This window comes from Sinocyclocheilus rhinocerous, unplaced genomic scaffold (genome assembly GCF_001515625.1).
Source record: "Sinocyclocheilus rhinocerous isolate Xijiao unplaced genomic scaffold, SAMN03320098_v1.1 scaffold1268, whole genome shotgun sequence".
Taxonomy (NCBI): domain Eukaryota; kingdom Metazoa; phylum Chordata; class Actinopteri; order Cypriniformes; family Cyprinidae; genus Sinocyclocheilus; species Sinocyclocheilus rhinocerous.
This window is the reverse complement of record NW_015664016.1, coordinates 1,807,634-1,821,625: the sequence shown is the minus strand read 5'-3', so window position 1 is coordinate 1,821,625 and position 13,992 is coordinate 1,807,634. Positions and strand designations below refer to the sequence as shown.

The window sequence follows — 13,992 nt, the reverse complement described above, 5'->3', positions numbered from 1 at the left end:
CAACAAACATAAACAAAAAATGACAAAAACAAGGAAACAAACAAAAAGTCCTTTTGAAAATTTACATCATTAATGGGTTTGGTAATGTAATCATTAGAATTACAAATAGTTTTTATTCCTGTAATGTTCAAATGTGATATTTCCTGCTTACTATCAAAGAGATCAAGCAGGTATTTGGTGTACTTGTAGTACACACTTAATGGTTATTGGCTTCATGGCTTCAACATGGCAACAATACCTCTCTGAAAATGCGACAGTATCTTTTTTTTTTTTATACCAAAAAACGTCTCCAAACTCGTCCAAAGGTATCCAACCAGCAGTCAACCAAAACGACCACTGATGAAACCAGCTCCTCCAGTCCACATTTTATGACCAAATACAACTTTATCAAAATGTAAAGTCCTTCACAGACAAGTCTGTCTAAATAGGCTATTAGCCATCATTAAGGATTTGGGTTTCTTTAAGTAATAGTGTTTTTTTATTCTTTAGCTGTCTCTTCCATATAAAACAACGTCTTTTGTTTTTCATCCATGATTAGCTCTGAATGTCTGTATATGGCGGTGTTATGCGTGACCATTGTTTGTGGTTTCCAGCGTCTCCTCATAAAGCCAGCTCTCAGTGAAGTTTCCGGACTGCTCCATTAGCTCAAACAGACGCTTGAACTCATCAGGGTAAACATCGCCTGTCATTGTGTCGTCAAGGAAGCCCAGCTTTGAAATGAGCTCTGGTCCACTGTCGGGACTCCATGAGCTTTGGAAAACAGAAGACAAAAGGAAAGTATGAATACAGCCGCCCTTATATAGGTTCTAGTTTGTATCTAAATACAGGTCAGAGTTCATAAACTTACTTAATTTGTTCTATCAGTCTGCTTTTCCTTTTGGCAAGGCATTGTTTCACCATCAAAACCAGAGTGCTGCCATTCAAGGGAGTCAGGTGAGAGTTAAACAAGTCCTCACGTGGAGTTATCCGCACCAAGCAAAGGTTATCACTCTGGGATTGCTGTGGAGGAAAAAAAAAAGCGTGTAAATGAAAAACTTTGGAGTTTCTCAGCTCATTTTTTAATAGCGAGCATTAACCTGCAATTAAGTGAGTGAGTGATAAATCTGAGTTTATTCAGTGGGAAAATGAGTTGTCTGGCTCAGCCCATGATTCAGACCAATGACACATTGATCAATTCAGACTGATTTACTAATGATTTCAGGTTATTCATTAAGAAGAACTGCAATCAAATTCATTAGAAAGAAGGATGTGATGACACAGTGCTTCTCCTGAACCACTATACAATATTAAAGGGTTAGTTCACCCAAAAATGAAAATTATGTCATTAATTACTCACCCTCGTGTTGTTCCAAACCCGTAAGACCTTCGTTCATCTTCGGAACACAATTTAAGATATTTTTTGGTTCTTTTCTGGACCTTGAACGTGGTAGTTACCTGGCTGTCTATGGGAGGGTCAGAGAGCCCTCAGATTTCATCCAAAATATCTTAAATTGTGTTCCGAAGATGAACGAAGGTCTTACGGGTTTGGAACAACACGAGGGTGAGTAATTAATTACAGAATTTTCATTTTTGGGTGAACTAACCCTTTAACAGATGCTGAATCTTAAAGTGATAGTACTTGTGTGCCAATACTTACAGTGTTCTTTGAGGAGGGCCTTCCAGTCTTCTTGGTTACAGTTAGAAAGGATGACAATGGCTCCTGGTAATGAAGAAGCAGAAATTCACAAAAACAGTACATGCACAAACACACCAATCATTAATTGATAATTATTCCCAGAAAAAGGTAACAATAATGCATAAATAATGATAAGAATGTCTCACCTCATGCAGTAACTCAATATCACAGGCCATCTGCCAGAGAACACTGAAAGCTTGGTAGTTTTTATAATCTCTTGGACGGGTCACTAGTTTCTGAAAGAGAAATAAATCATAATTCATACTTGGATCCAGCTTGAAAGCTCAAACCCCTGCTACTTATATAACTTAAACGTTCTCATAGATTGGAGACATGCAAACTCACCGTGTATTCTTTCTGGCTGATGAACATGATCAACTCCACACGTCCGTAGCGGAAAATGGAGCGGCACTCAAACAGGTTGTAAATCAGCTTCCACAGTATGTTCTTCTCATTTCTTTGTGTGAAGATCCCCACAATTTTGACTGGGACATCTGCTCAAGAAATGGAAAGAAATAAAAAAACATGTACACATTTATTCCTTGCTTAAAACGGACTGTTTACTCATTCTCTCATTACTTTCCTTCTTTCTGCCCTTTCACAATAATCTGAATGTTTAGGGCACTAACCTGCTGACCAAGGAACCTCAGAGATGGCAAGGTCAGAGAAGAGCTTCTCTGAGTACATGGCGGGAGGTTTCATGCTGCCGTGGCCGATGGGATCCAGTTTGAAGAAGTCACAATGAACCACATCCAGCTGCCCTTCCAGTTTGTGCTCCAGGTCCTTTTAGGATCAAAGGTTATTTTAGAGGTGTGCTGTTTTTTTATTAATATCTATCGCGGTTACATTGACATTGATGTTCTTCATAATAATCAAGTAAAGGTGAACAGTTGGGAGGAGATTGGATGTGTGTCAGTATATTGGATCAGTGCATTAGGTCTTAAAGGAATAGTTCACCCAAAAATAAAAATCTGCTGAAAATTTACTCGCCCTCAGGCCATCCAAGATGTAGAAGACGAGTTTGTTTATTCGTCAGAAAAAATCTGGATAAATTTAGCATTGTATAATTTGTTCACCAATGGATCCTCTGCAGTGAATGGGTGCCGTCAGAATGAGAGTTCAAATAGCTTTTAAAAACAATGTCTTGCGAAATGAAAAGCTGCATGTTTGTAAGAAACAGATCCATCATTAAGATGTTTTTAAACCATTTCTTCTGGTCAAAATACCAGTTAATAATCCATAATAATGCTTCCTCTAGTAAACAACACTTAATCTGTGTCATGAGATGACTTTTTCACTGGAGAAAGCAGTATTACGGACAGTTGACTATTTAAGGTGGAAGCAACAGTTTGAAGTTAAAACTTCTTATTTAAACAAACATTAAGCTTTTTACTTCCTGAGATGTTAATTGATGGACTGGGGTCACGTCGATTATCGTGATGTTTTTATCAGCTGTTTGGACTCTCATTGTGACGGCACCCATTCACTGCAGATGATCCATTGCTGAGCAAGTGATGGAATGCTAAATTTCTCCAAATCTGTTCTGAAGAAGAACAAACTCATCTACATCTTGGATGGCCTCAGGGTGAGTTCTGAAGAACTGTTGTAGTTTTAATAACAATCCAAAATATATTTACTTAATTCAGTAGGGGAAATAGGGAACATAATAGGAAAATAAGTTAATTAACTTGCAAAATAGTCTAAAAATCAACATAAAAAAAAGAATTGTGATAAGACTGTGGATTGTCACCCTGCCTGAAAAATACTGTGCTTTGATATTTTTGCCATATTGCCCACCTCTAGGTTATTTATTAGGGAAATAAAAGCTGACAGTGAGCAGAATGAGATTAGATCATTTCGGATGTCTACCTTCAGCTCAGTAAGGAAGTTTGTATCACTTTCCAGGGCTACTACTCTTTGAGCCCCACGGTTCAGCAGAGCGCGTGTCAACACCCCAGGACCTGCGGACAGAGACAAAACCCAAATTAATATTTTTACAAATACTGACAGCATTAAATTATTAGTTGAGGAACACACACCTGGGTTACACTCAAATATAACAGCTTTCCCATCATCAATGTCTCCAGCGAGGTGGTCGGTCACGATTCGTGCGAGGGAAGGGTCTACGATGAACCGTCTCAGGTGTTTACAGGCCAGCGCTTTCTGTGTGTTCTCATCCACATCGCCCAAATCTAAAGGATCGTACCGGCAGAGGGGGCGAAACTGACCCTGCAGGGGCACGGCGACAGCAGAGAGATTCCTCTGAACGCCTCCTGAGGATGGAGAAATTCGCTCTGGTTTGCCCACCTGAGCCGGGGTCTTCCTTGACCCGGAGGGGAATGGGTCTAGAGAGTAAGTTCTCACAGAGGTGGACAAAGTCCTGTATTTGGTTAAAGGCAGAGCACAGGGTGATGCAGATCTTGATGTTCCACAAAGAGTTCTTAAAGTCAGGACAAAGAACCTACATCCTCCACACGTGGCCATGATGACCAACAAGCTTGAAGCCTGAAATCATATAATATGCAATTAAAATAGTAAATCCAAACCTCACCAATTAATTTTTTTTTACTGTAATATTGTTGCATTATATATATATAAACTGCATTTTGCCCAATACATAAAACATTTTAAAGTTTTTTTACGCGGCTTGAAAAAGAAACCCTATGCGTTTTATATAACATGCATTATATAATATTAATATATTATTTATAATATGCATTATAGGCAAATTCATAACATACAGAACTACACAGGCTTCCAAAACCTTTTGACATATGGATTTCCGTTAAAAATTCCAATAAAATAATTTGATATAGATTGTAATCACAACGAGCCATTTGTAACAGATTTAAATGACTAGATAAGCATCAATACATGATTAATGCCAGAGGCGGACAGTAACTAAGTACATTTACTTAGAAGTATTGCAAGTATTACGTACAACAATAAAACAGTGCATTGACATAAAAAAGGAAATTAACTTTTGCTACTTAAGTACTTTTAAAAGCAAGTACTTTTACTTAAGTAAAAATCTGTCTTTACAACTTTTACTTGCAACGGAGTAATATTTGACCAGCAGTATCTGTACTTTCACTCAAGTAATACAGTTGAGTATTTGTCCGCCTCTGATTAATGCACAATGCATCAATAAATGCACATTTGGACCTTGGCTTAAATTCATCACATTACGTAGCCTACTATAATCCTGTCCCATGCTGTGGCAGCAAAACGTAACGTTACTCGTTAACTATCAGTCTCTCCTGATAAAATAAACACATGCAGATTGTTGGCAACACATTTATAGATAATTTGAACCCAAACTAACCTCAAATAATACAGTTCTTGTCCACGGGATCTACATTAATGAAAGCTGCGCAGCACGCGCGTCTGTGACATTGAAGCCCGCATGTTGTTGACCCGATTGTTCCGCAATCCTATTGGTGCGGCGCACAACGTACGTCATGTTGCCGCGACTCGCCAAAATACTATGCTGATCAAGAGTGCGTCAGTTTTGCGCATTCTTGGATGTATTGATATTATTATTCTATTATTTGTTATTGTGTTATTCTAATATTATTATGTGCAGCTTGCATTCGTCTCAATATAAACTATTTATACTTATATAAATAATTATGAAAAGATCTGATATGTGGTGAAATGTGTTGTAGTGAGCTTCGGCTTTTTAATAACCTGCGCAGTGCCGTGTCAAGTTGACAGTCATGAATACAAACAGGGCATTCATAATGTGTATGAACTGTATGTCGGCACATGGACGCTGAATTCGAGTGATGATATTGTTGTGATATGATGGCTGTGAATATGGAGAGGTTTGTCAGTGAGGCTAAAGGAAATGGTTTGCGTGCTCTGCGTGAAATCAAAGCCGGTGAGGTGATTCATTCATGCGAGCCGTATGCATTCTGCATAGCCAAGGATTTCTTGAAAACTGCCTGCCAAAGTTGTCTCAAGAGGTAAGAAACCATATTTCGTGCTTAAATATATTACAGGAAAGTACCATGGTACTGATATGTGTATTTTTGGATATATAGGCTGCAATGTTTGTTTTGGACAATATATCATGCTAATACAGGTGCATCTCAATAAATTAGAATGTCGTGGAAAAGTTCATTTATTTCAGTAATTCAACTCAGTCACTGCACCCGTTTACCAATAAATTTTGGAGCACTTCATGCTTCCTTGCTGACCAGCTTTTTGAAGATGCTGATTTCATTTTCTAGCAGGATTTGGCACCTGCCCACACTGTCAAAAGCACCAAAAGTTGGTTAAATGACCATGTTGTTGGTGTGCTTGACTGGCCAGCAAACTCACCAGACCTGAACCCCAGAGAGAATCTTGTATTGTCAAGAGGAAAATGAGAAACAAGAGACCAAAAAATGCAGATGAGCTGAAGGCCACTGTCAAAGAAACCTGTGCTTCCATACCACCTCAGCAGTGCCACAAACTGATCCCCTCCATGCCACGCCGAATTGAGGCGGTAATTAAAGCAAAAGGAGCCCCTACCATGTATTGAGTACATGTACAGTAAATGAACATGCTTTCCAGAAGGCCAACAATTCACTAATTTTTTTTTTTTATTGGTCTTATGAAGTATTCTATTTTGTTGAGATAGTGAATTGGTGGGTTTTTGTTAAATGTGAGCCAAAATCATCACAATTAAAAGAACCAAAGACTTAAACTACTTCAGTCTGTGTGCATTGAATTTATTTAATACACGAGTTTCACAATTTGAGTTGAATTACTGAAATAAATGAACTTTTCCACGACATTCTTATTTATTGAGATGCACCTGTACATGTTTTTGAACATGTGCAGTGGTGCCTCTTTGATTTTATTTAGGAAGATAGTGACATGATACCATTCAGTGCATTTCTACAGAGGGGAACCCCCCAGCAACGTGGCTTAGCCCCTGCCCCTCCGGAGGTCTGTGCACGCCACTGGTACCATGTGTGTAAATGACATAGTATATGCACTGCAGTACCATGGTATTTGTGGCAGTACTACTTTGTAAAGGTAAAAAGCTAAAATCTCTGCATGCTTCTCTTCTCTTCTGTCGTTTTACCTATGTTTTTGTGATATGAAATGAGTTTGTATGATGACTGGATTCAGAGCAATCATAAATTGATGCAGGAAAAAATGTATGAGTTATGCATGACACTTCTGAGTGTGGTCTCTAGGGGGCGCTGCTGCTCTTTCTCTGATGTTGCTGCACTTCGAGTTATTTTACACGACCTGTTGTCCGACATTAGAGTGCTGTTTACATTGGCTACCTAAAATAAAATAATCTATAGTATAAAGACTTTACACCTCTTTTGGATAAGAAAAAATACCCCTAAAAACTGCTTTTAAATGGCTAAACTTTACTTTTAGTGAAGGCAGTTTTAGCACATCTCTACCCTCCATGCTAACTGACAGGATTAATTAATTTTCACTGCACATCCAATGGATTAGCTTAGTTTTAGCATGTTTTTTAAAATTTTTTATTAATTAATAAAAAAGAAATTAATTAAATGAAACTATAGTTTTGTGCATTTTTATGTATAATAACTCTACAGAGTTTGTAGTTTTTGTTTGAGCAGCTTGTGTAAAGTTTACAGAGACTATGTTCAGAACAGCATACTATTCATCTGCCGTGTGTAATATATAGAGAGAAGAGAGAGAATATAGATATTTTGCTTAATTTGACCTTCCATTTCAGTTTGATTATGCAGAATTCATATTAGCAGTGGTAAGATGTAGGCCTAATTCTTCTATGATAAAAATTGTAACTAAATTAAAAATGACTCCTTTTTTTAGATGATCATGAATTTGAGTTAAGATGGCTTTACATAAGAGTTTATATAAAACACCTGTATACTGTAGATATTCTTAACTCATGGTATTTTAAATATATGTATATAAAACTAAAAAAAATCACATTTCTTTTTATGATAGCCTTAACTCATGGTAGTCTAAATATAGATAATTATTTAAAGCAATATAAAATATACATTGCATTCAGCAAAACCTGCAAAATGATTAATCACGATTAATCTCATTCAAAATAAAAGTTTGTTTACATACTATATGTTTGTACTGTGTATATTTATTATGTATTTATAAATACACACACATACATGTATATATTTAGGGAAAATATGTTCGATTTATATGTAACATTTATATTTATACATAATATAATTTATATACAAGTATAAATATATACACATATATTTTTTAAAATATATATACATATATGTGTGTGTATTTATATACACATAATAAATATACACAGTACACACACATATAGTATGTAAACATAAACATTTATTTTGAATGTGATTAATCACGATTAATCGTTTTGCAGCCCTAAAGCATACACATGCATATATTGTTTATATACTCAAGTCATGGTAGTTTAAATATATTTATGGAAAAACATGAAAAATTACATATTTTATATATATATATATATATATTTTTTTTATTTTTTATTATAGTCTGTACATGTCTAAAATCCTAAAACTATTTCCCTGCTTTCAGTTTGGTCTCAGACTTTTGTTCAGTAGCTATGAACCTGGCTATTCTTTTAGTTCATCTAGAAACGTAAAGGATTTAGAAACTCTGACAAAAAAGAACATGGTCTAATTTAGTGACATTACAGGAAAGGCTAAGAAGACTCTTTTAATGTTTGATAGACAAAATGGCATTTTATTTTTTATTATAGTCTTAACTTATGGCTGTCTAAATATATAGCTTGCTACCATTTGGAATTTTTGTTATTGCATAGTGCACTGCGGACTATATGACATACAATTTTTTTTTAGATGATTGCACTGCATCTGTATTGTAACATGGCCTAGCCCTAGGGAGTACATATACATTCAGTGAAGTTCACAGAAACCAAGTACCTCAGAGTCAGAACTAATTCACCAGTTTACTCAAGTTGCACCAACACTGACAGAGCAGTTAAGCATTAATCTGCTCCAGATTTCTATTCAAATATAGGCCAAATTCAAATATAAGCCTCACTTTTCTATGTTGCGGTAGTTTGAGGCATCATCAGTTGTCATTTCGTTTGTTTCACACTGTGCGCTTTTACTCCAAAGTGTGTCACAGAACATCAAACATTTCTCACAGGTAATTTAAGTAGGCCTACTTTCTTTCTTAAAATATTTTTAAACGAGGTTACACTAATTCTCCCGTGCACTTGTTTTTAGTGTCATGTTCTGGAGTTGAGTAAACACACGCACCCTAAGGTATCCATTCTCGCCCTTTTTCTGGTTCTCTCCCTCCTCCTGCTCTCTTTTATTCATCCGTTCCCTGTCTAAGTATTAATTGCCATCTGCTTTTTGGCTGGTCGGGGCGGCCGTTCATCATATTTCAGGTATGTCATTTTCCTGACTCCCGCTCAATGCTTTTCTGAGCGTGACCTTGTGGAGTGGATCTTTCCACTTGAGAGGGAGGGAAAAAAGCAGACAAACAGGCTCGGAAGACAGTCATTTCTGGCCGGGGATTAGTGCTTCAGTCCTGCTGATAACCTGGCTCATCTATAGAGAGCCGTCTGCATGGAGAACACTGGGGATGAAAAGAAACGCCATGGAAACAGAACGTTAATAATCCGCTCAGAAGAGCTCTGTATTGTAATGGTCCCTGACTGCTGCTCTGAATAAACCCAAAGATGCTTGTGCTGTCGCAGAGCTCAAAGAACTGATTTTACAATATGTTCAGAAATGAGCACTTTAACTCTTTACAGATGATGGTATCAGATGCTACTACTACGATATTCAAAAATATACCATGAAAATAAGTTAGTAACAAGATTAACAATTTTTTTAACAAAAAAATAATGCAATATTCAAAATAATATTATGTAAAATAAATGATATCTTAATTTTACCATATTTAGCATTTTCATATAATTCTAATAAACATATTTATATATTATTATATATTTGTCTATATATTTTTCAAAAATGTAAAATACTCCAAATATTACCATTAAATGTTCATTAAATACTATTATATATGAATGTATTTTACATATTTTTAAATATAATTTTCAAAATTACTATAAAATAATGTCAATTGAATTGTATTAAATTGAATTGTATTTTTTGTCATACTTATATTTGTATGTAGAGAATTTTGAATAAGTAGTATATTAATATAACTGTAATAAGTATGTTAATATATTGTTATATATATTTAAATATTTCAATGTTTAACATTTTAAATATTATTAAATATTTAAAAAATCGTTATCTTTTTACATCATTTGTTTATATGATATTTTACATGTATTTCTATTCCTGTGTATTTCTTTAATATGCATTATTCAAAATGACTTAAATATAAAACATGAAACGTATTATGTAACGTATTATATTTATTAAATTTGCATACATGTATGTGTATGTATATATATATATATATATATATACACAGTATATATATCAAATAAATTACTATTAAATGAGATATAGTATTTATTTGTTGCTTTGTTTGTTTGTTTGTTTGGCCTTATTAAAACTCATATCACCCACATGAGCACCCAGGGCTCATTATGTACATGTGCTAACTACTATGCCGCAACTCCAGCAGGGTTAATGTATGTATAAATTGTTAATGACATGACATGAATGGGTTAAAGTAACATATGAATCAATATTAATTTTACTGCTGAGAATCCCTCAGATGCATGACATTGATGTTGTGTTGTAGCATCATTCGTTCCTAATCATGATAGATTAAACTGCTCTTTTTATGCTATTCTGCTGAAAGCAATGCAACAGATGTAGACTTGTTCTCCTGGGCTTAATTTAGGAATAATGAGGTCACAGCATGACACAGCATACGGAGAGTTTTTTTTATTTATTTTTTATAAAACGAGTTGTATGCATTTAGATGAATATTAATAACTATGCACCGTAAAGGTTAATGTGGTGTACCTGCTATAGAAGATGAATTTCTCAGGAACAGTTCAGGGACCTTTAGATGCATTGCTTCAGTAAAGACTTGTGCATGATCCCATGTTTGTAATGGGCTTCCAGTGCAAAACAATTCAAGCATATTTGCCACTGTCAGTCTTGCAGCAAGTGTCAGATCCTTCAACAGCGTGACGAGACAGTTACACCCTGTTGATGAAATGCAATATCTCTTGACCTTGGTTAAAGCCAAAGTAAACCGTGTGTAATGCATGACTGCTTCACTATTGAACTACTCATTTTCAATTACAGTAGCCGGGAGTCATGCTGAAATCTCAGCTGCAGTTCCATTCAGCTGTGAAACCATGTGTTTTGTCGATACTAACATTAATTTTAAAGCATTTCAAAGTGCCAGAGGGCTGCAAAATGCATTTCAGATGAATAATACATTTCTGTGAGTGCTGTAACAATTTTAACAGCTTTATAAAGTCATTTTATTGCTTACTTCATATAATAATAATAACTCTTGAATGTCTGTTTATTTGTAACGAGCACTAATGACTGTGGGTGGAAACATTAAGGAGTTGGTTAATGTGTTCCTCCCCGTCCCAGCGTGTGTCCAGTAGCCACAGGTCAGCAAATAAACAAACCATTACGATAAAGGACGACTGGAGGTGTGTTATGGAGTAATTTATGCATATGTTGGGTCTTTTTAGGCGTTTTAGGTCTCTAATGATATGGATTATGGGTTTTTCATGCACCTGCAGAAGACGCACACACACACCATAAATCATAAAGAAATTCAAAGCTATGCTTTTATTCAAAGGCTCCTCATGTCTTATCAGTGAAATGGTCGTGTCTTATCGCACCTTCCTGTGCTCTTTGATGCCCTGCTTAATATGAGGCTATCAAAATAGTTGGTTCCATTTCAGATGTCAGAGAAAATGTGTCTGTAAAGCAGAATTGAGCCATTTTTGCAGTGCAGGTCACTGGTCACCAGTTGCTTTGATGCTTCCGTCTGTGCCTGCTCTTTAAATCCGCCATCTGTTCTCATGGAGCGATGCTCTTCCATTCCAGACCTCTCTTCCTGTACGAGCTGTGGACCAGCGGCGCCGTCTCTGTGATTAACTTCACTGATTTGTTCTGTGCAGTTTTGTCAGCAAACATCTGTTCTTGAATCATTTATTACGGAATTATAAGGCAAACAAGCTGTAGGAAGTTTTTTTTGCGTGTGCAGCATTTGCGCTGTGGAGATCAGATGCATGAATTCATGAATATATAATTTATCTATGCATTAGCCATAACAGACAGGCCTGTGTGATTAAAAGCCAGCCGTGAAACGTGTGTAGCTGCTTCAGTCTAAATGTAAGATTGATTAGAAAGCCGTAAACACAAAGCGTGACATGAAAGCCAAACATGAAAGTTTAAAGCCCAGCTTGCTGATGCCAGTTTAATTCACAGAAACTTCATGTCGCAGAATAGTTTTTTTCCTCTTTACTAAACCTAGTTAAATCATCCCGAATCCTGACTCTTGGACCTTTCCCGATCCCGTCCCTCTCTCTCCCACTCACTTCCTGTCAGATCTCCACTGTCCTGTCACGAAAAATTTAAAATTAGATTAAATAAAAATAATTTAAAAAAGAATTTTGGTTGATACTGTAAGCTGATCTTTTTATTTTTATTTTTATTGTGACTGATAACAGATTAATTGAACAGCATATGGTTTCTGTAAGATAACGTTGACTGTTATTTCATAGATTTGTGCTTTTAATGCTACAAGTTAACGTTTCTTTTTTTGTCCTCCACAAAGCACTTGTATTTTTTTAGTTGTTTTACCAAAAGAAAATAACTTTAATAAAAATATAAAAAATAGAGAAATAAATAAATAGAAAGATAACCAATAAATATTATTAAATATAGCCAGTTTATTGTCTCTAGAAAGCACTTAAATTGATGTGTTTATTCTGGCTATTTATTTATTTGCAGGAAAAAAAAAATATGGAATACAAATTTAATTTAATCATTTAATTTAAATATTTATATGAATGTTTCAACCTAAATAATATAAATTAAAAATAAACCTAAATATTGTAAAAAATTATTCAGAATCTTACTATTTTAATATCATTAAAATTTATTTATTTATTTACATAAAAAAATAAATGTAATCATCTAAATTTATTTAAATATTTATATGAATGTTTGAACCTAAATAATAATAAATAAAAAATAAACCTAAATATTGTTAAATCATTGTTCAGAATCTGGCTTAATATTTAACAATATTAAAATAAGTTAATTCATTAATTAATATTCATAAAAAAAATATTTAAATAAATATATAAAGGAAAGATAATATAATAAACACATGTTTGTTAGTAATCTTAAGAAAGAGAAGAGAACCAATAAATGTGATTAACCACAGGCAGTATTATTCTATTTATTTATTTAAGAATTAAATATGTATATTTTCGTAATAATAAAACTAAAATCTGTAGTTTCTGTCAATTATTTTTTCTTATGAGTACCATATGGTGTCTAAATTGTACTGTAAGGCATCATGGTGTGGTACTTTTTTTGTAAGGCATTTAATCATTTGTGTTCATTTGACACACTTTCTGCAGTCCTGGAGAACAGTTTCTTCTCCTCTGGTCTCTCAGGCAGATCAGGATAAAGCCATCGATCTGCTCTTTTGTCGTGAATGACGTGTTGGATTACTTTCCAGTACCCCTTTTGAACTCAATTCAACAAGATGCACTAAGAGCCATGGCAAAGAGACTAGTCATTGTATCGTGAGCAAATGCGTTTGTGAAAGCATCCATCATGCTACCAAGAGCCGCTGGAAGAGAGCAAGCCTGTGACCTTGAGCATCATGTTTGGGTCGTCCTGCATTTGTCCTTCTGCTGCAGAACACCGCTGTTTATGTTCCGTCCTCTGTTCCTTTGATTGAAAGTCAATAGGAGAATAAAACCTGTATTTATCCTCAGCCTCGTAACTCTAGTGATTTTGAGTGCGCTGGCTAGAAACGCTGCCCAGGTTTTGTTCGGTTGTCTGGAAAATATCACTCACACTTCTCCTGCTGAGGCATGAAAGCCTCTTCTGATTATGAGATTATGAGATGTGATATTCCAGAGCTTTTAAACAGAAATGGCAGGTCTAGGATGTGGTACATGAGACAAGTTCAAGAAGACATAAAAGATCGTTTCAGCTTTTTCAGATTTTTTCACCTTTTTATTGTAGTAATTTATTACACCATGTAATATTTATTAGTCACATCGGTTTAATATTTTTCACATATCAGATACCTTGGAATTCCTCTTACCTATATAAATATATTTTAGTGGAAGAGAATATATATGACAGCATGAAAGAGAATACCCCCCCCCCTCTCTCTAT

At 35.2% G+C, this 13,992-nt stretch overlaps 2 protein-coding genes across 2 annotated transcripts in view; one reads left to right on the top strand and one right to left on the bottom strand.

Annotated features, from left to right (window-relative positions):
• Positions 1-24: 24 nt before the first annotated feature.
• Positions 25-5,099, bottom strand: LOC107729304 (dimethyladenosine transferase 2, mitochondrial-like). The gene is made up of 9 exons (XM_016539773.1): positions 5,001-5,099; positions 3,715-4,180; positions 3,545-3,636; positions 2,305-2,458; positions 2,021-2,169; positions 1,822-1,911; positions 1,637-1,699; positions 848-999; positions 25-750 (listed from the first exon to the last, which is right to left on the bottom strand). The coding sequence occupies exons 2-9, from the start codon at positions 4,157-4,159 to the stop codon at positions 564-566; spliced, it is 1,332 nt and encodes a 443-aa protein (XP_016395259.1). The 5' UTR covers positions 4,160-4,180; positions 5,001-5,099; the 3' UTR covers positions 25-563.
• Positions 5,100-5,401: 302 nt separating this feature from the next.
• LOC107729232 (histone-lysine N-methyltransferase SMYD3-like) overlaps positions 5,402-13,992 on the top strand; it is a 181,466-nt gene continuing 172,875 nt past the window's right edge. Inside the window, exon 1 of the mRNA XM_016539664.1 lies at positions 5,402-5,643. Within this exon, the coding sequence (XP_016395150.1) occupies positions 5,480-5,643 (164 nt within the window). The 5' untranslated portion in view covers positions 5,402-5,479. The remainder of the gene's footprint in view (positions 5,644-13,992) is intronic.